General features: G+C 41.3%; 2 protein-coding genes across 2 annotated transcripts; both read right to left on the reverse strand.

The window, feature by feature from the left end:
• Positions 1-8,277: 8,277 nt before the first annotated feature.
• On the reverse strand, positions 8,278-9,300 carry LOC101599500 (melanoma-associated antigen B10-like). The gene has a single exon (XM_004663673.1). It carries the CDS (start codon positions 9,298-9,300, stop codon positions 8,278-8,280), a length of 1,023 nt encoding a protein of 340 aa, XP_004663730.1.
• An 8,852-nt stretch (positions 9,301-18,152) lies between these two features.
• LOC101599203 (melanoma-associated antigen B10-like) lies at positions 18,153-19,187 on the reverse strand. Its single transcript, XM_004663672.1, has one exon. It carries the CDS (start codon positions 19,185-19,187, stop codon positions 18,153-18,155), a length of 1,035 nt encoding a protein of 344 aa, XP_004663729.1.
• Between the last annotated feature and the right edge of the window lie 6,822 nt (positions 19,188-26,009).

Raw genomic sequence — 26,009 nt, forward strand, 5'->3', positions numbered from 1 at the left:
GGAAGTAAGAGAGCTCAACAAAACCATTGATCACTTAGACCTAACGGACATCTACAGAACTTTCCATCCCAAATCCACAGACTACACATTCTTCTCAGCAGCCCATGGAACATTCTCTAAAATAGACCATATAGTGGGTCACAAAGACTGCCTCCACATATTTAGGAAGATTGACATGATTCTGTGAATGATATCAGATCACAATGGTATATTGCTAGAAATCAACAACAAAAGACTTACCAAGAATCCCAATGGCACCTGGAAACTGAACAGCACACTTTTAAACAATAAATTGGTAGTGGATCAAATAAAAAATGAAATTGCAAAATTCCTGGAATTGAATGTCAATGAGAACACATTGTACCAAAATTTATGGGACAAAATGAAGGCGGTCCTAAGGGGAAAATTCATAGCACTCAATGCTTCATAAAAAAGACAGAAAGATCCCAAATCAATAACCTAACCATCCACCTAAAGGCACTGGAAAAAAAAGCAAAATCCAACCCAAAGAGCTCCAGAAGGAAAGAAATAATTAAAATTAGAGCAGAAATTAATGAACTAGAAACTAAGATAAGAGCTGGAATCAACCCAGATGTCCATCACAAGAAGAATGGATAAGTAAGATGTGGTATATCTACACAATGGAATTTTATACAGCAGTAAGAAAAAAATGACACAATGAAATTTGAGGAAAAATGTTTGAACCTGGAACAGATCATTCTCAGTGAACTTACCCACTCATCTACAGCACCTAACCTGAATCTACCCAAGGTACTTTACATACCCAGCAAGCATCTCATGGTCTAGACAGTAGGTTGGATGGGGAGGGAGGGGAGGGCATCAAATGCATGGAAAACACTAATCTAGACCCAAATGGCAATGGCACCATAAATTTCTAATTCCTAAAATGCAGACCAAATGGCTGAACCCTCACCAGGCCCTTACAGAAAACACCTGAACCACAAGACACTGGAGAGGATAGGATCAAGTCTAACCTAAATCTTCTACATGTTCCCTTCCTCCCTCTCCCTCTCCCTCTCTCTCTCATCTCTCTAACTCTAGTATATTAGTTTCTCTTTCTTCATTTTCTTTTTGGGAACTGACCTATAACTCCCAGTACCAGCATGGGGCTATCATCCACAATGAGCTTTTGATCAGAGAAACCTACAAGGTTTCCTAAAAGAATGACAGACTTCTATCAGAGTACTTGATGACCCGCCAAAGGTCAGTGGTAAGACCCTACTGCTGAAGACATCATATGCAGCAGACACATAAAATGGAATGGCATGGCTGGAAGCCAGGAGAGAGTCAGTAAGCAGACAGTCAGCGTGTCTAGTGCCAGAAGATGCTACATGGGCGACTGAGGGAAATGACCAATATCTGTCCAAGCAACTCATGGTCTAACCTACTTAGCAGCAAATAACCTGTTGTGATGCCCACACAAGTGCAATAGTGGCACACAGCCATGGGGGAGAACCAGCTGCTCTTGATTTGGTTAATTGATCCCCTCACTGGTACAGAACCTAGAGCTGAAGCTGGGAAACAAGTCAGAACCATATCCAAACATAAGCCCACTCTCCAATATCAAGCTACCATCAATCATGGGCTACAAGAGGGCCTACATCTATTAAACTCTCTATTAAAAAAGTAAGGGTTATCTCATTTGTCCTGGTGCTAACTTACTGTCTGTTGGAGAATCTGCTTCTTTTTTTCAGATAGATGTATGTCCTAAGGAGAGAGCCACCCCATAATACTTCAAAAGGGCCCCGGCTGAAACTAAGGAAAATTGGTGAAACAAGCAAGGGTGTTGTTTTCCTGATGAACCAGATACCAGCACAAGGGGGAAGGAGACCAACACAGAGAAAAATCAACGCCTACCAAATCAGAGAGCCAGAGCCTCAGAGGCCCCCAACACCTCATCACTGAAGCAGACCATGAATGAACCCAACATGGCTCAGGGAAATTTTGTAGAAGAGGGGGCGGAAAGAATGTCAGAGCCACCTGTTGGGTCATGATATGCAGAGACATTTATGGTACCAATAACTGTGGACTAACTCCACAATGCACAACCCATATACCTCAACAAGGAGGGGCCAATGGGGAGGGGGTAGCTCACGGAGGAGCCTAATAATGGTACCAAACTGCCTGTATTTGATGAATACAAATCTAATAAAATAAAAATAGCCCCATCCCTGTTTTTACTGTTTATGTAAGTTCTGAGACAGTTTTGAGACACTCAGATTGCCCGGATTTGCCTTTCATTTCTGATCCTCCTGCCTTAGCCTCCAAAGTAGCTGGAGTTGTAGGCCTGCATTGCCAGGCTCAGCTCTAAACCCCTTTCTAATTATAGATGGAGTGAGATTCTGGTAGTCTCTTCATGTGCCTAGGACATACCAAAACAGCTGTACAAAATGTTAGCAGAGCCTCATTGTAACCTATGAAGTGCTCTGTAGTTGTAACAAAAACAAAACAACAACAACAAAACAAACAAATAATTTGTGGATATGGAAGCCTACACCTGTACCTATGAAAATTTGTTATGACAACAGTCTCTCTATTTTTAAATAAGTTCCTGCAAAGGCCAAAATTGCCTATAAAGGCATTGACAAGGTCAGGATTTTCTCAAGGACCATGTAAAAATCAAGTATGTGGAAATGGGAGCAGAGGTTGCCTCTCTTCATTAAATAGCATATTTCTACTGATGTTTGCAATAATATCAACAGATTAAGAATGTGCTTTTATCTTTAAATATATTGTCTGATGCCTGCCTGTGGGCTGGAGAGAGGTCTCAGCACTTTAAAGCAGTTGCTTGTAAAGCCTGATGACATAGGTTCAACTTCCCAGTGCCCACATAAGCCAGATGCACAGAGTGCTACATGCTTCCAGAGTTTGTTTGCACTGGAAAGAGGCCCTGGCACACCCATAAACACTTTCCCTCTCTCCTTATAAATAAATAAATCAATAAATTAATTAAGGCCTGACTGTGAGGCTGTTACTTATCATCAGATGAGTATGCCTGCATGTACTTACATATGTGCTCATAATTCTCTATGTCAGCATGCCATATCTGGGTTAAGATATAATACTAGTGGATTCTTCACCAAATCAGGTCTCACTTACCTGTGGAAATGAAGACACTGAAAGCATGGTTGTGTCACTCATGATGATTAATTCATCTTGAAACCTCACTGTCTTAAGTGAAAAATTGCATGGAAGTGGCTCTTGATGGTTAAACTTAATTGTCAGCTTGATTGTATTGGGAATTGCCTAGGAGACAAATCCCCAGGCATGTCTGTGAGGTATTCCCCAGATTAATTTGAGGTGGGAAGATCCACCTTAACTGTAGGAAGCACCATTCTATGGGCTAGGGTCTCAGGCTGAATAAAAAAAAAAAAAGAGAGAGAGAGAGAGAAAGCATTCATTACCTTCTGCATACTGGTTATAGATTTAATGTGACCAGCTTTGTTTCATATTCCTGCTGCCATGATTTTTCCACTCTAATGGACTGTAACCTTGAACTGCAAACTGAATGCAACCCTTGTTCCCTTAAGTTGCTTCTTGTCTGATAGTTTGTCACAGCCAGAAAGTAGATAACCTATACAGAACTCTTTCTATAAAAGAAGGGTACACAGTGAAGGACAGGTCCTGCTATGACTTGGATGCCTGTACATTAGAAGGTAGGGGCATCTTTGTGGCTCCTCTGAGAAAAGTGGAACAAGTGTATAATTCAGAGAAGTATGCCCTAATTACTTCATCTAAACAGGAGGTCTGTTATGACATGATTTCCATGGGGACATGAAAGACAATGTTTACTCATCTCAGATATTGAGGTCACCAACAGGCCAACAGGCCAAAGAAGGGAATCTACCTAAGTCTAGCTTAATTAACCAATGAAAACAGTAGATTTGTTATAGGAGCATGGATGTCTCAAAGGCATCTATTTTGGAAAACCTTACCTTTGCATTTCTGATTCACAGGAAGCTGCACCATTGAAGAGTCCCAACTGCTGTAAATTGTTGACCTCTTTTTGTTTGTTTGTTTTTCTCCTTTTGATTTTTTCTTTTGGAGAGCAAGAGAGAATTGGCACACCAGGGCTTCAACCACCATAATCAAACTCCAAATGCTTGCACCACCTACAGGACATGTGTGACCTTGTGCTTGCCTCACGTTTGTGTGTCTGGCTAATGTGGGATCTGGAGAGTTGAACATGGGTCCTTTCGCTTCACAGACAAGCACCTTAAATGCTAAGCCATCTCTCCAGCCCTGTTGACCTCTTATATAACCTCAAGAAGTGGGGAGGGACTCATGAGCCTCCCTTATCCATCCAGAAATGTTAATGGGTCCAATCTCTTGAGAGTGTTATTGAAATGATTAAGCTCCTATGTTTCAACATTGTGGTCGCCATGCCCAATCTGGAGGAAACAGTTACATAAGAAAGATATGGTGGGGAAGAACCAGGGTAAAGGTGCTATAATGTGGGAAAGAGCCACAAGCAGAAACAAGGCGTTGATACCAGGGTAGAGTCAGATTTGTATGACCACGAAGGCTAAGGGTTGGAGAACCCCAGGAAAATGAACCCCACTGATACATTCTCACTGTCAGCTGCCATCGTAAGGCCTGCTGTCCATTCTTTGGCCTAATAGTCATTGTGGAGTAGTGAAAAGAGAAATCAATTCATAAGCTTCCCCCCAACAGTACAGTCGCTCCAGGAGGAGTTAATTCCCAAATCTCCATAACCTAGGAACCTAGCACTCAGAACACCTAAGTTTAAGAGGAATATCTAAATCAAACCATCACAGCTATAGAGGAATCCAGACCAGTGTGTTGTCTCATCCATTTTTTAATTATTGTTTTTAAATTGAGAACTTTATTATATGAGCATATAACATATTGTCCATATTCCCACTAGGTTTTTCTCTTACGTGCCCCACCCCTATCAACCCCATTCCACTGAGAGCCTTCCTCAGTGAGATTATTGGTCTTCACTGTGAGCTCATGAATGCATAAGTAAATATCTGAGGGTGGTGTCATACCTCAGAAAACACTTTCCCACCCAGTGGCTCTTACATTCTTTCTGACCTATCTCTGATTTTTACTAAACATATAAACTGAAGAAAACTGAAAAAATTCTATAGGCCTCTTGTTTGTTTGGTTTTTCCCATATGAAATGAGGCCAGTGCAGTTGTTTCCTTGCTCCTGTGTCCATTTTAGGTCTGACTGTTGGAATATGACTTAAGCAAGGCACATATCACAGTGCCAGTATGTACTGAGTCTGTGACAATTAGCAATTGCTAATATATTTTGTTACAAATGATGCTCATATCCTCTCTTGGAAACATTTAGCTTGTTTTCAATCCTGGAAACCACAAGAGAATATATAAATCTCTAGAAGGTGGTACACCAAATCAGCCAAAATGATTATCCACTCATGTCTTCTCATTCCCTCACACCCATGCAAGTGAACAACTATTTATCTTTTGGCTTTGACCTTATCAATACATTCAAGATAGCATAGTTTTAATAGCTTATTAATATAATGAGCTGTACTATGGTTTCACTGTGTACTCCAAATAAGTACCTATTGGAAACAACCTACAATGTAACAGTTTGGGGAAGTGGAGATTATAAATTATTCAGAACCCCAAGGCTATGCATTCATGAATGGATTGATGCCATTTTTCTAGGAGTGTTTTCTTTTTTGCATGTGTATATGGGGTGCACACACACACACACACACACATCAGAAAAAAGAGAGTTTGTGTGTGTATGGAGCACCCCATGTGCATGTAGGGATGCCAGAGATCTCCAGGTGTTCCCCTCCATTGCTCAACAGTCTGTTTCCTTGGAGTCTCTTCATTGATTCCAGATCTTTGGCAGTTTCAGAGGCCATAGTGTTTATCTGGTTTCTGTCCCCACAGGACTGGGCTTAAAGATGTGTATGGCCATACCTAGTTATTTATATGGATTATGGGAATCAAACTTAGCAGCCTCAAAACCTTCTCCCCCTTCATGTTTTCTCAGGAAGTGTTCTTAACCTCATATGTCCTTATGTAAGGACTACCTCTCTAGCCTGAAAATGCTTTTTTAATAAACAACATAAGGTCAAGCCTCTTCTCCCTCTGTCACTGTATTAGTTACTTTCTTATTTCTCTGCTCAAATACTAGACAAGAAGCAACTTAAGGAAGAAGGGTTTATTTTGTCTGAACAGTTTGTTACAGTCCGTCATGGGGAGAGAAAGCATGACAATAGGAGCTTGAGGCAATAGGTCATCTTCAGCTCTATGAGGATGCAGAGAGCAGTGAATGTTGCTGCTCAGTTCACTTTCTCCTTTATATTCAGTCTCAGTATAGGAATGGTGCTGCACACAGTTAGGGTCTATCCTTTTACCTCAGTTAACCTAATCTAGAAAATCCCTCAGACATCCCCACAGATTAATTTTATGATGTTTCAAAATCCTGTCAAGGGCTAGTGAGATGGGTAAGTAGTTAAAGGCACTTGCTTGCAAAGCCTGACAGCTCCATTTGGTTCCCCAGTAGCCACATAAAGCCAGATATACAAAGTTTCACACGTGTCTGGAGTTAATTTTCAGTGGCAGAAGTCACTGGTGTGCCCATTCTCTCTCTCTCTCCATATATATATTCTCTGTGTCATTCCAATAAATAACTAAATAAATAACATATTAAAAATACACTTAAATCCTATCCAGTTGGTAACTAGAGATTAACCAATGCAGCAACCTCTCATATTTTGTTCTTATAGTGATAAAGCAAAAAGGCTCTGGCCAGATGCTGGTTCTTTGATCCTGGCCATCACAGCCTTCAGAACTGTTTGGATAATCAATGTTTTCAATATAAACAACTCAGTTTTTGCCAATGAGTTATAGAAGCATACAAGACTAAGATACTGTGTCTTTCCCAGACCAGAGCAAAAAAAATGGCAGTAGATTGTCTTATGAACACTATGTATTAACATAAAATTATTTTAACAGAAGCTTCTGGGAAATTAAGTGTGTAAAATGCTTACTATATGCGCTATACTTAAATTCACTCAAAGGCTGGGGGTATACCTTCAGTAGTAGAGTGCTTGCCTGGCATGCACAAGGTCCTAAGTTCAATCCCCAGTTCCATGAAGTTTCAATAAGAGATACACCTTGTTCATTCCAACATTCCTCATATAAGTATAAAACCTCTGACATTTGTATATAATGAATTATCTATTGTACAAAGTGTCTAATGCATTAATGATATATTTTTAATCTAAAATAATCTAAGTATATACTAATCTACTCTTTTTAATTACAGAACATCAGAATATAAGTAAATAGGGAAAACAATAAAAGGAATGAGTAAGCAATACAATAAATGGTTTTTAATTTTCTATCATTCTTGAGGGGACAGGATCCTTCTATGTAGTCCTGAGTCGTCTAGAACTCTCTCTCTCTCTCTCTCTCTCTCTCTCTCTCTCTCTCTCCATATATATATCCCAGGCTGACCTCAGAATTATGATACTTCTGCCTCTACCATCCAAATTCTGACTTTATCAGTGTGTTTCACTGTATCAGCTTTCCCCTCTACTGCTTTTATGAAAATAGAAAATGTATTGTCTTACAGAAAACATTAATTTTTGAGCCAAGATTTTGTGTATCAATGTGAATGTTTTGACATTTGTCAAATAATTGTCCTTGCAAAGGTCACTGAAGTCATTTGTTAGATCTCATTTTGTTTGTTCCTCTGTCTGGGAGCTGAACTTAAATCTATTATACTTCTGAGTTCTTTCACATTTTCAAGAAAACACCTAATTTACTACAATGGTATAATATAATATGGTATTTAGTTCCAAGACCCAAAATAAAATGAAGAGTTTTCCAATTTTATGTAAAAATATAAATTCTTTATTATTTAAATCTCATCTAAAACAACTAAAACAATGTCATCATTTTAATTTTGGTTTTGAAGAGTCTCACTCTAGCTCAGGTTGACCTGAAACTCATTCTGTACCCAAGATTAACTTGAAACTCATGGCAATCCTCCTACCTCAGCCTCCTAAGCACTGAGATTAAAGGTGTACACAACCACATTTATCAAGCAATGCCATTCAAAAAGTACAACTCTGAAGCTATTTTTACCTGAAAGCAAAATTAATATTATCTTAAATTTATTATTTAAAAAAATACACAAAATATGGACATCAACAGGTTGTGTTTTATTGCCTCCAGCTCCACCTTTATCTACACCTTGTAAGATGGGGCATTATTTTCCAACTTAAACTAGCCAGCCTCAGATTTTACAAAAGTGAGAACAGGATTTATACTTGCCCCTGGAGCGTGCTTTGGCCATGGCAATACTAGCCCTGGCTTTGATTCTGGCTCGTGATCTTTCTTCTTCATCTTTTAATGCTTCCTTGTAATAGGATGGGTAGGCAAGAGGAGTGGTGTTATTATGCTTAGCAAAAAACTCTAAAACTTTCATTTTACTAGTCTCGGCATGGGCTCTTGGGCCCCATAAGAACTCATAAAGTGGGGGATCACTGTTAAGCACCCAACGATAGTCTAGATATCCTTTCTCTACCAAATCTTCAGTGATAAGCTTCCTAATATCTCCAAAAATGTAATGTTCTTCTCCATCATATAAGCCCATCTTATTTAGCATTTCCCATACTTGTTTTTCTGCAGCACAATTATCACTCATGAAAATGAAACCCAAGATGGTCATTATCAAGTTGGTACAAGGTATTTGTGTCTCATCATTTACTTCTGATTCATATCTTGATGTCAGTTTGCTTTTGAGTTCATAGATGCGTTTGCTGGGACCAACTACCTTCAAGTCAAGACCAAAAGAAAATTCCAAATAGTCACAGACTTTCTTCAATGTCTTAGTAAAGTGTTTCTTTTCAATTTGGTCTATGTTTCTCAGCAATTCTGACTGTGTGATGACTGTCTCCCTTTTTTTATACTTGTATAGCAAATAGTGCACTAATAACATCACAGTATCATCTCCAAGCTTTGTGGAGTTCTCAGTAGCTTTTTGATCTTGAGCAGATTCTGTCTTTTTCTTTACTTTTTTGACTATCCTCTTGTTAGATCTTGTGTCTGAAGCAGATTCAGCTCTAGAGCTATCAGAGTTGCTATGTATTTTGGGAAGTGAACCACAGAAAACATCCTTCAATTGATCAAAAGGGGAGAAGGGACAATCAGCTTCCTGGGATACGGTGGCATGGACAGCCACTAGATCTTTAGACTCTTGGCAGGCCTGGAAGCTTTCTTCCTGAGCACGGTGCTTACTCGTCTGAACTTGATGCATAATGACTCAGTGTGGGGTCAGCAGACAAAGTAAGTTATCTCATGACCTGAAGGGGAAAATGTGAGGTCATATATGGGTCCATTCACACTTGAGATACTACTTTGACTTTTGAATGACTCTTGTGCAAGTTTAATTATAGGTCCTACTTAAGGAATCAACAGAGCTGCTAATACATAGTCTGCCTCTTTCCATTAATATAATGAAGATATAGATAACAGAGTTAATGATTAGATAATATGGGGTGTGTCTTAGGTTGCTACCTACCAGATCTTTCATGAGTTTCCTGGGACTACACAGTAAGGCCTGAAAGGTCCAAGTTTTGTGGAGGCCTGTTTGACCTGGGCCAAAAATGTATTTTGCTCACATCCAGTGTCATCTTGATTTCTTACAGGATCTAACATTCCTCTACTTTGTTTTGGGGTTAACTCCTAATTCAAAGAGAACTATATCTGCCTAGGGACACCCAAGATGGCAGCAATGGAAAATCTCCTAGGGGCTCTTTCTAGCTTGGCATAATTAATGCTCTCAATATTCACTCTGGGCTCTTGCCTTAGCTTATCAGAGAGCTCCAACTTCTATTAACCTGAAATTCATCCCCTCAAAGAAAGGCCCTCATGTACTTGAGAGCAATAGGAGGATAAAGTGAGACTTAACTCTCACGAACTTACCTTGAAATCCCTTGCGGTTAACATCATGAAGCCACTTTTGATGGCTTGCATATAGTTCCCTGAGAATTTAGGGGCTTGTTCCATCAGTATTCCTATTAGAACTTGAGGCTCATAGCTAGCCTAAAACTAACATTATCTGTGTTCCTCTAAAAGAAATGAGGGTGCTTCCATAAGGTGATATCTGTCTATGGTCTTCCAGGAATTTAAGGGACTTTTGGACTTTTGGGATGAAGTTCAAACTTAACTCAAAATCCTTATATCACCTCCTGTTAAAAAACATTACGAAAGCTACTCTGATGGTTCAAATCCAGTGTTATATATACCCATTCCCACCTGGGGCCTCCCTAGTCTTTGGGAGGGGGTAGATGGTTCCCTTTAGCCTCATAATCCTCACCTTTATGTCTTTTAGTGTGGCCATCCATCAGTTGGCCAGTGGCTGTCTCCAATGTTCAATGGCAGCCCCTCTTTGATCTCCTAAGAGGGAATTCAGCAGGTATTAAATCAGGTACGCCTTCTCCTGGTTTACTAGCAGCCTTCTACTACTACATCTGATAGAGCAGAATTATGTGAGGCCCCCTGTCACTAGGGTAGCTCGTATCCTGGTGACTCACAAAGGGAGGGCCTATGACATTCTCATCCCTTGCTGACTTAACAATGCATCCTTTACCCAATGTCTTTTTACTTCCTGAGGAGTAGAGGTTGAATTAAAGGCATATTTGGCCCTCCCATTTTGAGCCTCTCCAGCCTGATAGTAGAATCTGGGTTTGTGGGGGCCCTTTTTTATCTAGTGTAGGTTGTTCCTTCATGTCTTGCACAAGATCTTCAATACCTGGAGGCCCTGGGCCTCTGTCCTCTGCTTGTTTGACTTCATGTCTTGTTCAATGATGCTATACCTTTAAATTGTAGCATTACCAAGGGTACTACCTCAAACCATCCCTGTCCAAGTCCTCCAGGTACATATTCAAAGGGTGAAGCTCGGTCTCGGCTTCCTTTTTTTTTTTTTTTTTCTGGTGTGGAGTTGTCTTTAAACCTAACTCAAAGTCTTTATCTTAATAATACATGGGGCCTGTAACTTGTCCCTGTTAACTCTTTTCTCTGTTAACCTAACAGTGATTTAGCTCAGATCAATGGCTTCACTTTTCTGAGAAATAAGATGCAAAAATATCAAAAGCTAATTCATGCCACCTCCATATGCAGCTTTTTGGAGTAAGGGCCTTTCATCAAACTCTTCAATGTCTAGGAGGCTTTCTTGTCCTGATGTTAGCCACCTAGTCTAAGAATAAAGCTTCATTACCTGAACCCATAATGAATTTACCCTACACTTCACTGCCTTCAGTCTCCACAGGGTAAACATGTGCTTCAGCCTGTCTATGCTCTCCATATTGACTTAGAAATGTTCATAACAAGTGTCTGACTCTGGGTCAGTTTCTGGTATGAGGAGCGTGAATCTCTCAATACTTTCTTTGAGTCTTCACTTTCACTTCCTTTCACACTGGAATGCCTCTGTACAAGTTACCTTTCTCATTACTCTAACAATAGCTGATAGAAACACAACTTCAAGAAAAAAAAAAGGTTATTTTGGCTCATGCTTTAAGAATGCAGTCCATCATAGTGGGGAGTCACAGCAGTAGGAGCAGTTTCTGGCTATGGTCATTATGGTTAAAACAAATGTAATGGTTAAAATGGTAGAGTGAGTAACCTGGGGAAAATAAATGAGGTGTGCAGCTGTTTATGAGGCAGCCAAGCTAAGTAAGGGCTGGAGTAGAAACAACAAAGCCAGCAGGTTCTGGCAAACTCCCACTAAGCTATGACTTGATTTTACAATGTACTGTTGCCTTTTACCCTAGTAAACTTCTCAACTTTATAAGGACTATGTATAACTTTAATATATATTCCTACATCCAATATCTCTAATTATAAGATACTACATTGTGGGTAAAAAGAATCTCTATCAGGGCTTGAGAGATGGCTTAGTGATTAAGTGCTTGCCTGTGAAGCCTAAGGACCCCTGTTCGAGGCTTGATTCCCAAGGACACCCATGTTAGGCAGATGCACAAGGGAGTGCACGTGTCTGGTTGGAGGCCCTGGCACACCCATTCTCTCTCTCTCTCCCTCTATCTCTCTTTCTCTGTCACTCTCAAATAAATAAATAAAAATGAACAAAAATTGTTTTAAATAAAGAACCTCTAACAAAGCTTCTGCCTATTCCAGGAGGAAGATCCCTCAAGATCCTCAAGGAGTGAGAAATGGAAGTAGAAATAGTACACTAGCATTTTTGAGTCCAGATACTCAAAGGCAGCTTTTGTAGTTGCCCCTCAGCTTGATCAGGTGTGTGTGGGGGGATTCTAATATTGCAGTAGAGTTTCATTTGTTGTAACAACTATACCACTATGGAAGGCTTCTTGATAATGTGGAAGCTCTGAGTGATGGTTTGAATGTGAATGTATGACCCCCATAGGCTTAGGAGCTTTAGATTAAGCTTGCAATTTGAGTCTTTAGCAGCCTGTTGGAGGAGGTGTCACTAGGGTGGGTGGATACTAAATCCAACCCTAAGGTGTGTCCAGAGAAGTTTGAGCTCTGGCTGTCCATGTTTCCTTGCCTTTGGTGGCATCTCTCTTCTGTGTATCTATGGATTAGAGCCAGCTTCTTCCAACATTGATGGTGTTTCCCCTAAATTCTGTAAGCCTGATATAAACCCTTTCCTCCCATAAGCTGCTCTGCTTAGATGTTTGTCCCGTGACACAAAGGTAACTTCAGCACTATGTATGCCAGCAAAGAGACTCCATATTTTTCTCTCATCTGGTCTGTGAAACTAGTATGCAGTAGAGAATAATGTTCAAAGCAACATCAACATAAACAAAGAGTTTGGTTGAAGGACCAAGTGCAAGTAAGCCTATACCTAAACACTGCCAAAGTAAAGAACTACGTGCAAGAGGCTTTTAATAGAAGGGTTACTGGGGAGTTTAGTGGTTGGAATCAGATATCCCCCATAAACTCTTGTGTTTTGAATTCTTGGTACCAAACTGATGACAATCTGAGGAGTGGAGCCGTGCTGGTGGAAGTGTGTTATTGAGGGCAGGATTGGGGTATTATAGCCACCTCCTCCTTGCTAGAGCTCAGCTCACTCTCCTGCCTTGTTTTCCACCTGCTGTCAGAGGTGATGTCCAGCTTCTGCTCATGGCATACTTTCCTCTGTCATCAGGCAACTTCCCCTCAAGACTGTGAGCCAAAATAAGTGTTCCTCCCATCAGCTACTTTTAATTGGGCGCTTTATCCCAGCAACAAGGTTACTACAGAAGGGAATGATATGACAGACATGGACATTTTCACGAATTTGGAAAGCCCATGACTTAGGGAAAGGAAGAGCATCTTGATCTTTGTTCCTAAAAGAGCATGTGTGGGCTTCATGGAAGTAAGTAGTTTTGGTGAATTAGAGTGGGAAGAGTTAGGCTATGATGCAGATTTTAGAACTAGGGTTCTCTGGGATGGAGTCAAAGAGACATATAATTTAGGGAGGGCTGAACCTGTTCTCATGTACTAGGACATAGATTAAGTCAATTCTCAGAGATTTTTGAGCTTCCAAAAAAATACACATATATAATCATTTTATTAAAAAAATACAAAACAATGGGCTGGAGAGATAGCTTAGCAGTTAAGTGCTTGCCTGCGAAGCCTAAGGACACCAGTTCAAGCCTTGATTCCCCAGGACCCATGTTAGCCAGATGCACAAGGGGGCACACGCATCTGGAGTTCGTTTGCAGTGGCTGGAGGCCCTGGCGTGCCCATTCTCTCTCTCTCTATCTGCCTCTTTCTCTCTCTGTCGTTCTCAAATAAATAAATAAAACTGAACATTTTTAAAAAAAAAAAGAAAAAAAATACAAAACAAAACAAAACCTAGTCAACCATTAAGCAAAAGGTGGACATAGGCAAATGAGGACTACAGATAGTCGCCAAATGATGATTAATTCTGTTTCATCCCTTTTCATATCACACATGGAAGAAGAGACTGGGCACCAGTTTTCTTGTTTTCACCGTCTAGAGACATCATACAGTAGTCAAAAAGAAATAAATTGAAAGAATATTTGTCCCATGTGGAAGGAGTGGAACAATGTGGATTCTAAACAAATTCAGGCCCAGCTTTAAGTTTTCCTCTGAGGGGCCATATGAAATGAAATCAGGAATGCAGACAAGTTCTAGCAAGGCTCAAACTCTTTGTGAATTGAGTGCAATAAGTCTGGTCTCACAAAGCCTTCTGCATGTATGCAATATATGAAAGTCCCTGAAATGGTGCCTGGAATTTATTGCATATTTAATATTTGACAGATATTATGATTATTATCTTGACCTCAGTTCCTACCAAAATCTTCTTCAAAAAAGCATGAAAAGTTCAAATACAAGCAGCACTCTGATGTAAGAGAGATCAGTCGAAATGAGATGTAAGAAAACTTCATGTGTTTTCTATGTAACTTCTAAACTTGTAACCTCTTATGTTTGAGTGTGGTAGTATATTTTTTTCAAGTTGAATGAAACTCAATGTCCCTAAAATTTCTATCAACTATAAAGTGCTTCCATCTTTTCTATGTTTCTGTCTCCCAAACCACACCTTTTTTTATCATTTATTTCACTCTAATTGAAACCCTACCTCTCACTGAAGTTTTGACAGAGTATACCCAAAATCACCTAAGGAGATTTCCCTTTAATGCCTTTCCCAGGTCAGAGCAAATATTATGAGAAAAAGAGCTTCTGAGCACACCTGCTATGTGGTGACACCACTCTCGAAAGCTCCTGGGACCCTATGCTCATAAAACTCATACTTAACGCACTGTGCTCAGCTGTATTGGGAACAGAACAGTGGGAAATTATACAGGTTATTTCATTAGAAAGGAAGATGATTTTCTGCTTTATCTATGACCCCAAAATAACTACTAAAAGCAATTTCTATTTTATGTATTAGTTTTCTTCTTGATGTTGTTTTAACTGTGGATATATAATCTTGAAGAGAAATCCTCTGGTCACCATGCTTGCAAACTCATCAGACCACTTGACCCAAGTTAATATTAAATTGAGCCACAGTGAAAGACAGACAGTTTGCCCAAGACCCCAAACCCTAGTACCTCAGGGAATTATCAGACATTATCACATTGTTTTATCTGATTCCTCTTTTTTAAAAAAAATTTATTTATTTATTTGAGAGTGACAGAGAGAGAAAGAGGCAGAGAGAGAATGGGCACGCCAGGGCTTCCAGCCATTGCAAACAAACTCCAGACACGTGCACCCCCTTGTGCATCTGGCTAACGTGGGTCCTGGAGAATCGAGCCTCGAACCGGGGTCCTTAGGCTTCACAGGCAAGTGCTTAACCGCTAAGCCATCTCTCCAGCCCTATCTCATTCCTCTTATTGTTTTTGAAGTTCTTATGTTGTAGGAAGTGTGGTGGTTTGACTCAGGTGTTCCCCATAAACTTTGGTTTTCTAAATGCTATGTTCCCAGCTGATGGAGATTTGGGAATTAATGCCTGCTGGAGGCGGTATAATGTTGGGGGCAGGCATATAGGTTTTATACCCAGTTGCCCCATGCCAGTGTTTGGCACATACTCTTGTTCTTATTGTCCACTTATGTGGGCCAGGGGGTGAGGTCCACCCTCTGCTCATGTATGATTGTTTTCTCCTGCCATTGGGGAGCTTCCCGCTAGAGCCTGTAAGCCAAAATAAATCTGTTTTTCCCACAAGCAGCTCTTGGTTGGATGATTTGTACTAGCAATGTGAACCTGACTTCAACAGTAAAGTGGTACTGAGGAGTAGCATTGCTGCTAGACACTTGAGAATGTGGCTTTGGCCTTTTGGAGCTGATTTTCAAGAGGAATGTGGGAGGATTTGATACCTTGGCCTAAGAGATGACTTGCAGTGCTGTAAGTACAGCTTGATGGACTGTTCGGGTCTGAGCTGCAAGATCTGAATGCAGTAAGAGCTACGAACTGTGAGGTTTGGCTTGTGAGGGTGAGAAAGAGTTTTGCTTGGACTGGGATCGCAGTTTGTGTGAGGCTTGCTGTTATCCCCATGTCCTGAGACATTATGAAGTGTTGCTTTGCATATAAATGAACTGGTGTGGGCAGAGGGATATGGCATAGAAAGAAAAATTTAGGGGTGAACTACTACTGCCCATTCAACTTCAATTGAGATTATAACCTTTGAGATTGGGCAAGCTGAACTGCACTGGGGCAATAGGAAGAATGTAGACTCTTTTGAAGGGGCCTGAGTGCTCAAGGAGTGTCTTGTTCTTCAAAGTCTGCTTCATTCCCCCCTGGATTAACAAATTGGCACCCTACCTGGTATTGTGGAGTATAAGAAATGCAGGAAAGAGAGAGTCACTGAGTTTGCAACATGGTCTTGTGTTTTGGAAATGGCCATGGTCCACAAGGCAGGTATGCTGGATGCCTGCATGGATAGCCAATGGAATTAAGGATGAATTGTGGATTGCAGTGGTTACCCACTGAAGATGCCAGGACCACAAGATGGCTGCTAAGTAAATCTGCTGGCCTGTATCAAGGTTTCCAGGACTCTTAGTAGCCTAGCTGGAAGGGAAGAATTGGAATGCCATAGACTTGTTGCTGGTTAGAAATACTGGGTTTGGAGATTTGTCATTGACTAGAGTTGTTAACTTGGAGCTACAGTTTGATGTTTGCCCTGGTGGTTTTAAATCTTGTATTGGTTGAATATTTCTTTGCTATGCCCAATGCCATCTTTTGCAGTGTGAATGTTTATTCTGTGCTTTTATGGCTTGGGGGGGTTGGTATTATGGCTCAGTTAGATCTTGAACTATGGGGATGTATTAACATCATTGGAATTGATTTAAAAAAAAAACTATGGGGACTCATAAAGTTGAACTGAACACATTTTTATATCATGTATGGATATGAGTTTATGAGTGCCAGGAACAGAATGTTGTGGTTTGATTCAGGTGTCCCCATAAAGTTAAGTTTCTGAATGCTAGGTTCCCAGCTGATAAGAGATTTGGGAATTAACACTTCCTTGAGGCGGTGTATTGTTCAGGGTGGGCTTATGGGTATTATAGTCAGGTTCCCCATGGCAGTGTTTGGCACACTCTCTCATTCCTATTATCCACTTATGTGGACCAGGGGGTAATGTCCACCCTCTGCTCATGCCATCTTTTCCCCCTGCCATTGTGGAGCTTCCCCTTGAGCCTATAAGCTAAAATAAACCTCTTTTTCCCACAAGCTGCTCTTGGTTGTGTGATTTCTAACAGCAATGCAAACCTGACTGCAATAGGAAGCATTTTAGCTTCTTCCTTAAATGACACCTGCTCCTAAACACCAAACTTCAGGGGACACAGGAAGGCCCACTTATCCTGACTTTCTCAATACTAGCATAGAATGTTCCAAAAAGCCAATGGCCAGGCACACTTTGATAAATAAAACAAACAGTATACAAACGTTTCAGATTTATTTATTTATTCTATAACCTTAAGTAAGTTTTGTCTGAGTATGTATCTCAGTCTTATAGAACAAACTAAAAGTGATGTGAACTCAAAAATATATAACCTTTGACTTCTTTTTTTCTCTATTTCTGTACCTTAACTATTTTGTTACTGTTCCATTCACAGTTACAGTGAAATGATCAACACATTTACTTTTGCAACTGGAAAATATGGATAATTTCCCTATTAAATTCTACAAGATTATAAAACTCTCATTCTTAAACCTCATAAACATTGACATATGCATGACTCATATAACTCAAGTACTTGTCTTTTTCAGCTACATAAATTTTCTATTAAAAGTAGTAACAGGGCTAGAGAGATGGCTTAGCAGTTAAGCACTTGCCTGTGAATTCTAAGGACCCTGGTTCGAGGTTTGATTCCCCAGGACCCATGTTAGCCAGATGCATAAGGGGGCGCAGGCATCTAGAGTTTGTTTTCAGTGGCTAGAGGCCCTGGTGTGCCCATTCTTTCTATATATCTGCCTCTTCCTCTCTTTGTCTTTTGCTCTCAAATAAATGAATAAAAATAAACAAAAAAAATTTTAAATGGAGTAACAGTTAAGCAACTGTCCAAGTGAGCACATAGACAGGAACTCATGCTGTACACTGTGCTGTGCTGAACATCAACCCATCCTCCACTAAACTGAACATTAACTTTCTCTTCAGAACGTAGTCAGATATCTGTCTTCCTTCACTTGGAACAAGAGAATCTGGACATGGCCTTGCAACTGGAACTGGCCCTGGAAGTATTCCGAGCTTTGGCTATGGCCTTTGCTTTTGCTCGTTCTTCCTCATCTTTCAGTGCCTCTTCATACAAGGCTTCAAAATTGCTAGGCACACATTCATGAATCTTGCACAAAAACTTCAGAACTTTCATCTTGTTGGTTTCAGCATAGGATCTTGGGCCCCACAGGAGTTGATGGCGTGGTGGATCACTGCCGGGTACTTGCTGATACTCCAGGTAATTTTTTTCCACTAAATCCTTAGTGATGAACTTCTTAGCATCTCCAAAAATGAAGTGATTCTTGCCTTCACAGATTCCCATCATATTGAGCACTACCCAGACTTGCTCCTCTGTGGCACAGTTGCCCTTGGAGAAGATCACGCCGAGGACAGTCATCAGCAGTCCAGTCATAGGTATGCCTCTGTAATCACTCACTGTTGTATCATCATCGAGGTCCAGCTTGTTGATGAGAACATAGGTGTTCTTCTTGGGATCCACTTCTTTCATGTCAAGGCCAAAGAGCAGCTCCACATGGTCACAAGCTTTCCTAAGGATTATCGGGAAGTGATTCTTACATGTTTTCATTACATTTTTCAACATCTCTGCCTTTGTAATGGGTTCTTTCACTTGATACTTGTATAGCAAGTAATTCACCAACACCGCCACCTTTGCATGTATAGGATGTGTTTGCAACTTCTTAACGCTAACTTCTAAATCATCTGGCTTTTCCTCAACTTGGTTTTTAGCACCTTCATTAGATTTGGGAGATGTAATAGGTATAGAAGCAGCCAAAATAGATGGGGTTTCCTCAAGCTCCTCTTGGGTGTAGATTGCTCCAGCAGCAGATGATTCTTGGGAGACAGCTTTGATCTCAGGGGTAGAAGAAGATGGCTCTTCTTCTTCTACCACAGTGGCTTCGGTGCCACATGAATCCTTTAATTCTTTTTGAGCCTGGCGACGCTTCTCACGGGCACGGAGCTTACTCTTATGACCCCTAGGCATGATGACTCTAGTCAGAGACAGCAGACAGGGCTGTGGAAGACAAGACAGGTAGTTAAGTAACCTGGATGTGATTCCTTTCAGCAAGAAGATGCTACTTTGTACTCATCCAAGGGTGCCTCTGTAGGTGTCCATGAGGGCACTGCTCCAGGAATTCATTAGGCTCCTCTTTTCTGATGAGTCTTTTCCCTAAGTACAAGACTCCTGTGCTTACCTCTATTGATCTATACATTCTTATGCCTACCCACCCCCCTTGGATCCCTAGATGAGTGACTCATGGGAATATCTTTTATTTATATTTGCCTGGTTATGGCCTGGAATGGAAGCAATGGGAAAGCTTTGTAATGCCTTCTACACTTAGAAGTCATTAAATTAACCAGTTGTTAATTAAGCCCTCTTTCCTCCCTCTCTCTCTCTAATACACACACACACACTCTCTCTCTCTCTCTCTCCCTCTCTCTCTCTCTCTCTCTCTCTCTCTCTCTCAATTCTCATATAGCTCCTGGAGGGCCTCAGATTCACTGCATACAATGTAGTGAAGGATGAACTTGAACTCCTGATGTTGCCTCTACCTACCAAGTAGTTCAATTACAGCCATATGCCACTGTCTCTCCCTCTTCTTTTCCTTGAGATTGGACCTTTGGCCTCATGCATTCTAGACAAGCACTCTACTGTTAAACCATACTTGGAACCTTCATCTTTGCTTTTTATAGGGCCTAATCCCTCTTCTCTCCTAACCTGAGAATTGACACTACAGAAAAACTAAATATTCCTGAGCCTACTGAAGAATTTAGAGGGCTGTGGATGTAGCTTAGTGGTACAGTGCTTATCTAGCACACACTAAGTGCTAAGTTCAACTACTAAAATCATACTCATGCACACACACAAATATATAAACCAAAACATTTGACTTCAGGTATGGCAGGGCTTGCCTATAATTCCACACTCACTACTGAGGCCAAAGAGTAGCTTTGAGCCCTATGTGTACTGCAGAGGGACAATGATGCTACCTAGGCTACAGAGTTACACCATATATCAAATAGTTGACAATGGAGAAATAGACAAGTAGATGGGATAGGGGAAGGGTTAACCAAAGCTTTGTAGCTATGAAAAAAAAAAATCCTTAGAAAATTTGTTTAAACATAATAAAATACATAAATAAAAAATTAGAATTAACAGAAGTACCCTATAGAGTCATAGTGCTTGTCTTAATAGCCATGGGCTATTAAATAGTTTTAACAGTGCCAGCCAATGATATTTCCCAATGAGTTATTGTCAGGGAGCTCCCCACTAGGCTCTCCCAAACAATACACCTATTGCCATGACTCTTGGCTTCCCATTAGGACTAAAAGATTCAACCTTTTTGCTGCACATACCACACCCAGCAGTTGCAGAACATAGAGAAAGTATGCTGGAACTGAAGTGGAAAGTTTCCTCTTGCTGGCTAGTTTTGACTGTGCCTAAACTTGCTATAAAGGCTGCTAGCAGAGAAGTCATCAAAAATACTACCCAGCGAAGAACCCTGGATTCAACAATACTGACTCAACAGGTAAGATGTATCCTCTGATGCAATAGTTGTATGAAGGTTGTAAGAGTGACCAACATCTCTATGATTGGATTTGAAGCCTGTCCTACAGGAGGAAATACCTGCCTGATACTGAAAAACAAGTCCATTGCCCATGGCTAGGGAGAATGTAGACACTAGGGATGAACGCATTGTTGCTGTATTGCTAAATGGATGTGTTGTCAAACTGCCTCCTAAATATTTGTCTTTATATAAGCAGTTCAGTTCTGCTTGATCTGAAAAGTTTATTTTTATAAAGTCAATTATTTTGTTATACTTTTTGAAATTTGACAGGGGGATATGGTCAATTTAGAAAATGACTACTTGTCAAATGCTGAAAATAAATGACTACTGAGTACTTGGCTCTGAAGCAGACATAGACTTCATCCTTTCCAGGGCTCAGGGAACATCACAGAAGATGAGATGTAAAAATTTAAGGGTAGTAGGATGGGGAAGGACACTATGGAATTCTGGTGTTCTCAGGATGTGACAAGACCACTGCCCTCATGAACTCACACCAGATATAACTACAAGTACAAGACCTGCAGATGATGTGTCAGTCAACATTCTCTTATAGATAATAGAGGACCTTTGTAGGCTGTTTACCTCCCAAAAGACCTAATGACAATTAAAGTTTGCTAAGGAAGGGCAGTTATTCTCTTATTTTTTTTTTTTCATTATTTTAGAGACAGTGAGAGAGACAGAGAGTAGGAATTAGCATGCTAGAGCCTCAGGCATTGCAATTGCACACGAGACACTTGTGTCACCTAGTGGGCATGTGAGACCTTGCTCTTGCCTCACCTTGATGTATCTGGCTTATGTGGGATCTGGAGAGTCCAACATGGGTCCTTAGGCTTTGCAGGGAATCACCTTAAATGCTAAGCCATATCTCCAGCCCTGTCATTCTCTTCTGTGGCACAGATACTAGTAAAACAGAAGAAGTTCAGTAAGAGTGAGGAGGATGAGGGTGGCTAATACGAGGTATGTATGTTAAAATGTAATATATACATATCAAAATGTCAAACAACAAATGATAACACACATACAATAAATGATAACACAAGCAAAAAATACAGAATTCAATTTAAACTAGAGAGGGGGCCTGGAGAGATTACTTAGTGTTAAGGCACTTGATTGCAAAGCCCAAAGAACACAGGTTCAATCCCCAGGACCCACGTAAGCCAGATGCACAAGGTGGCACATGCATCTGGAGTTCATTTTCAGCAGCTGAAGGCTCTAGCATACCCATTCTCTCTATATATGCCTCTTTATATCAATCTCAAAACAATAAATAAAATTAAGTTAAAAATTTTTAAATAGAGATGCCTCAGATTCAGAATTATAGCACTTACAAGCCTAGATCATGAATCATGTGTTTTTAATACTAAGGTTTCGGGCTGGAGAGATGGCTTAGCGGTTAAGCGCTTGCCTGTGAAGCTTAAGAACCCTGGTTCGAGGCCGGTTCCCCAGGTCCCACGTTAGCCAGATGCACAAGGGGGCGCACGCGTCTGGAGTTCGTTTGCAGAGGCTGGAAGCCCTGGTGCGCCCATTCTCTCTCTCTCCCTCTATCTGTCTTTCTCCCTGTGTCTGTCGCTCTCAAATAAATGAATAAAAAATAAAAAAATAAATTTTAATACTAAGGTTTCTTATCATGACTTCTTATGGATTCTTTTTTTTTTAATTTTATTTATTTGAGAGCGACAGACACAGAGAGAAAGACAGAGGGAGAGAGAGAGAATGGGTGCGCCAGGGCTTCCAGCCCCTGCAAACGAACTCCAGACGCATGCGCCCCCTTGTGCATCTGGCTAACGTGGGACCTGGGGAACCGGCCTCGAACCAGGGTTCTTAAGCTTCACAGGCAAGCGCTTAACCGCTAAGCCATCTCTCCAGCCCCTTCTTATGGATTCTTGATATTGTCTCCCTGTTAACTTCAGGCCTATACAACTCACACCAAGACACACATTCACCTGATATTACAAAATATACAGCATAACTGTATGTTTGGGAGAGGGACAGTCTACTGAATGACAGATTTGCCCAGGGCTACAGAATATCCTCCACAGAAGCACAGCCTGCCTTCTCAGCTTTACTGTCAGAATAACATAAGATGGTTTCCTCTAAAGACCAGCCACTTACCCATCCCTCACCTGAGGTAGATGGCAGAGCTGATAACCTCACCTTCTGCAGCAGATGGAGGGGAAGTCTAGCATAATACTGTAAACCTTAACCGTGGAATCTCATAGCTACCAGATTCTCAGTGTTTGTTCCCCCCTCTGCAGTTTGGCCTCTCCCATATCCACTGTACCACCTTCGAATATCCCAGGTGACTCCCATACAAGTTAGACTCTAAGGTCTTGCAACAGGTGTCATGCTTTTCTGGGAAAACCTTGTGATTTTTTGGTTTTGTTTTTCAAGGTAGGGTTTCACTGTAGCCCAGGCTGACCTGGAATTCACCATGTAGTCTCAGGGTGGTCTCGAACTCAGTGATCCTCCTACCTCTGCCTCCCAAGTGCTGGGATTAAAAGCATGTTCCACCACATCCAGCCTTCTTGTGATTGTTTTTTTTAAATTAAGAACTTTATTGTATGAATATGTTGTATAATGGTCATATTCTCATTGGAGTACTCTTGTTTCCTCTTCCAGGCTCATTCCACTGAGGGTCTTCCTCAACGGGGTTATCAGTATTCATTGTGGGGACATGACGACACCAGTCAGTCCCTGGAATGGTTGGTGGGGAGAGACAATACCTGGAACACTTTTAATTCCAGCATGATATACCCTGAGACAATAATATGGCAATTTCTGAGCTAGATTTAGCAAGACTATGTTTTAAAAGAACACTAACTAAATAGCATAACTTTGTTTTATGGAGCTGGGGCATGTACTCCAGTGATGGAGAGCTTCTTAGCATAAGTGAGGCCCTAGGTTTGATATCAGGCATTATTAAAATCCAATCAATCAACACAAAACCAGAGTTACTAATAACCTCTCTTGGGTTCTCAAAATAATCATAATATCAAACCCATCTCAAGTCTTCTATAGAAGTGGAGTTAAAAAGCCACAGGTAAGGGCTGGGGATATAGCTTAGTAATTAAGGTGCTTGCTTGTGAAGCCTAAGGACACTTGTTTGACCCCACAGATACCATGTAAGCCAGAAGTACAAGGTGATGCATGTGCAAGGTCTCACATGCCATGCACACAAGGTGGCACACATGTCTGGGGTTCGATTTCAGTGGTTGGAGGCCATGGTGCACCAATTCTCTCCCCCTGCCCCTCTCTCATAAAACAGGCATAGATAAGATTTCTGACAGAATGGATGGGACAGGAAAGGGATCTGTCATGGTAGGGTAAGGAGTCTCTCAAATCATACACAGTATCTGGAAGGTATTCCATTTTATCTGTGTTATAGCACAATCACTTGTAGACTTTCCAAGACTGCTGTGTTAGTGTGAATAGATGGCCCCCAATACATTCAGTGTTTCGTTAGTCTGTTGTTTGGATCTGTAGCCACCTGGCTGGAGAAGGTGTCACTGGGAAGATCTTAAGGTGTGGTGGTGGGTTGGAAATTCCAATATAAATTATGCAAAGTGCCTAATTACACCTGGGGTTCCTGAAGTGTGCTATGTGGTCTGGTATTTGGCTTCTGGTTTTCTCTCTCTCTTTTTTTGGACCTGTGAAAGCAGGGCAGCTTCTTTTGCCATTATGGAACTTTCCCAGGATCCATAAGCTTCAATAAATCCCTTAATTCCACAACTGTGCCTGGTTTGGAAGTACATCTCAATGTACCTGAAGCTGTCTACTACAGAAACTGGTACCAGGATGTGGGATGAAATGAACCTGACTATGTGGATTTTGGTATTTTGGAAATTTTGTTTTGGAGGAATAGGCATGAACTTGCAACTAAAAATGGCTTCTGGAGCAGTGAGCTAAGTATTATGGACTATTATGGTGAGAGTCTGAGAATGCTCAATGTAGACAGAATTGAACTTGGAAGCTCAGCTTATGAGCTTTATAAGGGGAAGGAAAGAGCAGAGAACTTTGTTGGAACTGGGCTACTGCCATTAAGAGCTGACTACATTCTGCGGTCCATGCCAAGAGAGTTTAATCAAGATTAAATTTGTAATGGACTTCTGTGCTTGGCTAAAGATATTGGACTGGGAGGTTTAATATTTTAAGTTGGAAAATGTCAAGCAAGATAAAATTTCAGGCACTGAGACTGGTTTTAGGTTACTGAAGCAACTATTGTCAACACTTTAGCAATCTTAAGGAAAGTAGCCCAACTTCTTTACATTAAAACAATGGAGAGATGTCGGAGGAAAGACTATGACAGAAATGCAAACTCTTGGAAAGAGTTGACTGGAGACTTCGGGCCAAGATGGAGACCGCCTAGCTGTGCTGCAAATACCGGGGAAAGAAAGGCAAGAAATTAAGGGTTATCAGGGTCTTCTTGCTAGTGGGAGGGCACAGAGTGGGGAAAAACAGGGAATCACAGATCGCCTCTCAGGTGGGTAGTCTACCCCCCCCATACAGCTGCCGCGCCCTGTGCCCCAAGCAGCTGTGCTCTGATTGCGCACCCGCCAGCCTGTGCTCTGCTTGGTTTGCACACCCACGGGGGCCACCTCTGCTGTGATTAGGCAGCTGGCAGACCCCCCCACTGCTGTGCTCCAATCGCTTGCCAGCCAGCTAGCCTCTGCTGTGTCCCGATCCCATGCCTGCATCAGCTGCCCCTGCACTACAATTGCACGTGCAGCGGGCCCAGCCCAACAGCAAGGGCCACACAAGCCCACACTGAGTCACTAGCACCAGCTCAGGTGCCATTCCCTACCTGTACGTCGCTGCCCATCCCCCACTCCCCTAAAGCAGGAGAGCGCAGACTGTTTGCAGGTCCCAGTGTTCCCGGACAGAGTTTAGGCCACTTCAGGGCTTCCTACCTCAGTCCCCTTTCAAGCTCGAAGGCAGGCAGCTTTGGTGCATTACTGGGTGAGAATTCAGGCAACTTTGGCGCCCCTGTCAAGCAGTAGATAGGCCGCTTTGGCAAGAGAGAGCAAAAACCCAGGCTGCTTGGCAACTGCCCCAAACTGCCTTAGAATCTCATTGAGCGAGAGCCCAAGCTGGTCCACCCACCTACCTGGCCATACACTGACATGGGTAGACCACAGCACAAAAGAAATAACATTAAAAATAAAATGCAAGAAAATCCAGACAGATCACCCAGTCAACAAGGATTACATCTAACCAAAACATAGAAGAGTGTTTAGGAT

This window comes from Jaculus jaculus, chromosome X, assembly GCF_020740685.1.
Source record: "Jaculus jaculus isolate mJacJac1 chromosome X, mJacJac1.mat.Y.cur, whole genome shotgun sequence".
Classification (NCBI taxonomy): Eukaryota; Metazoa; Chordata; class Mammalia; order Rodentia; family Dipodidae; genus Jaculus; species Jaculus jaculus.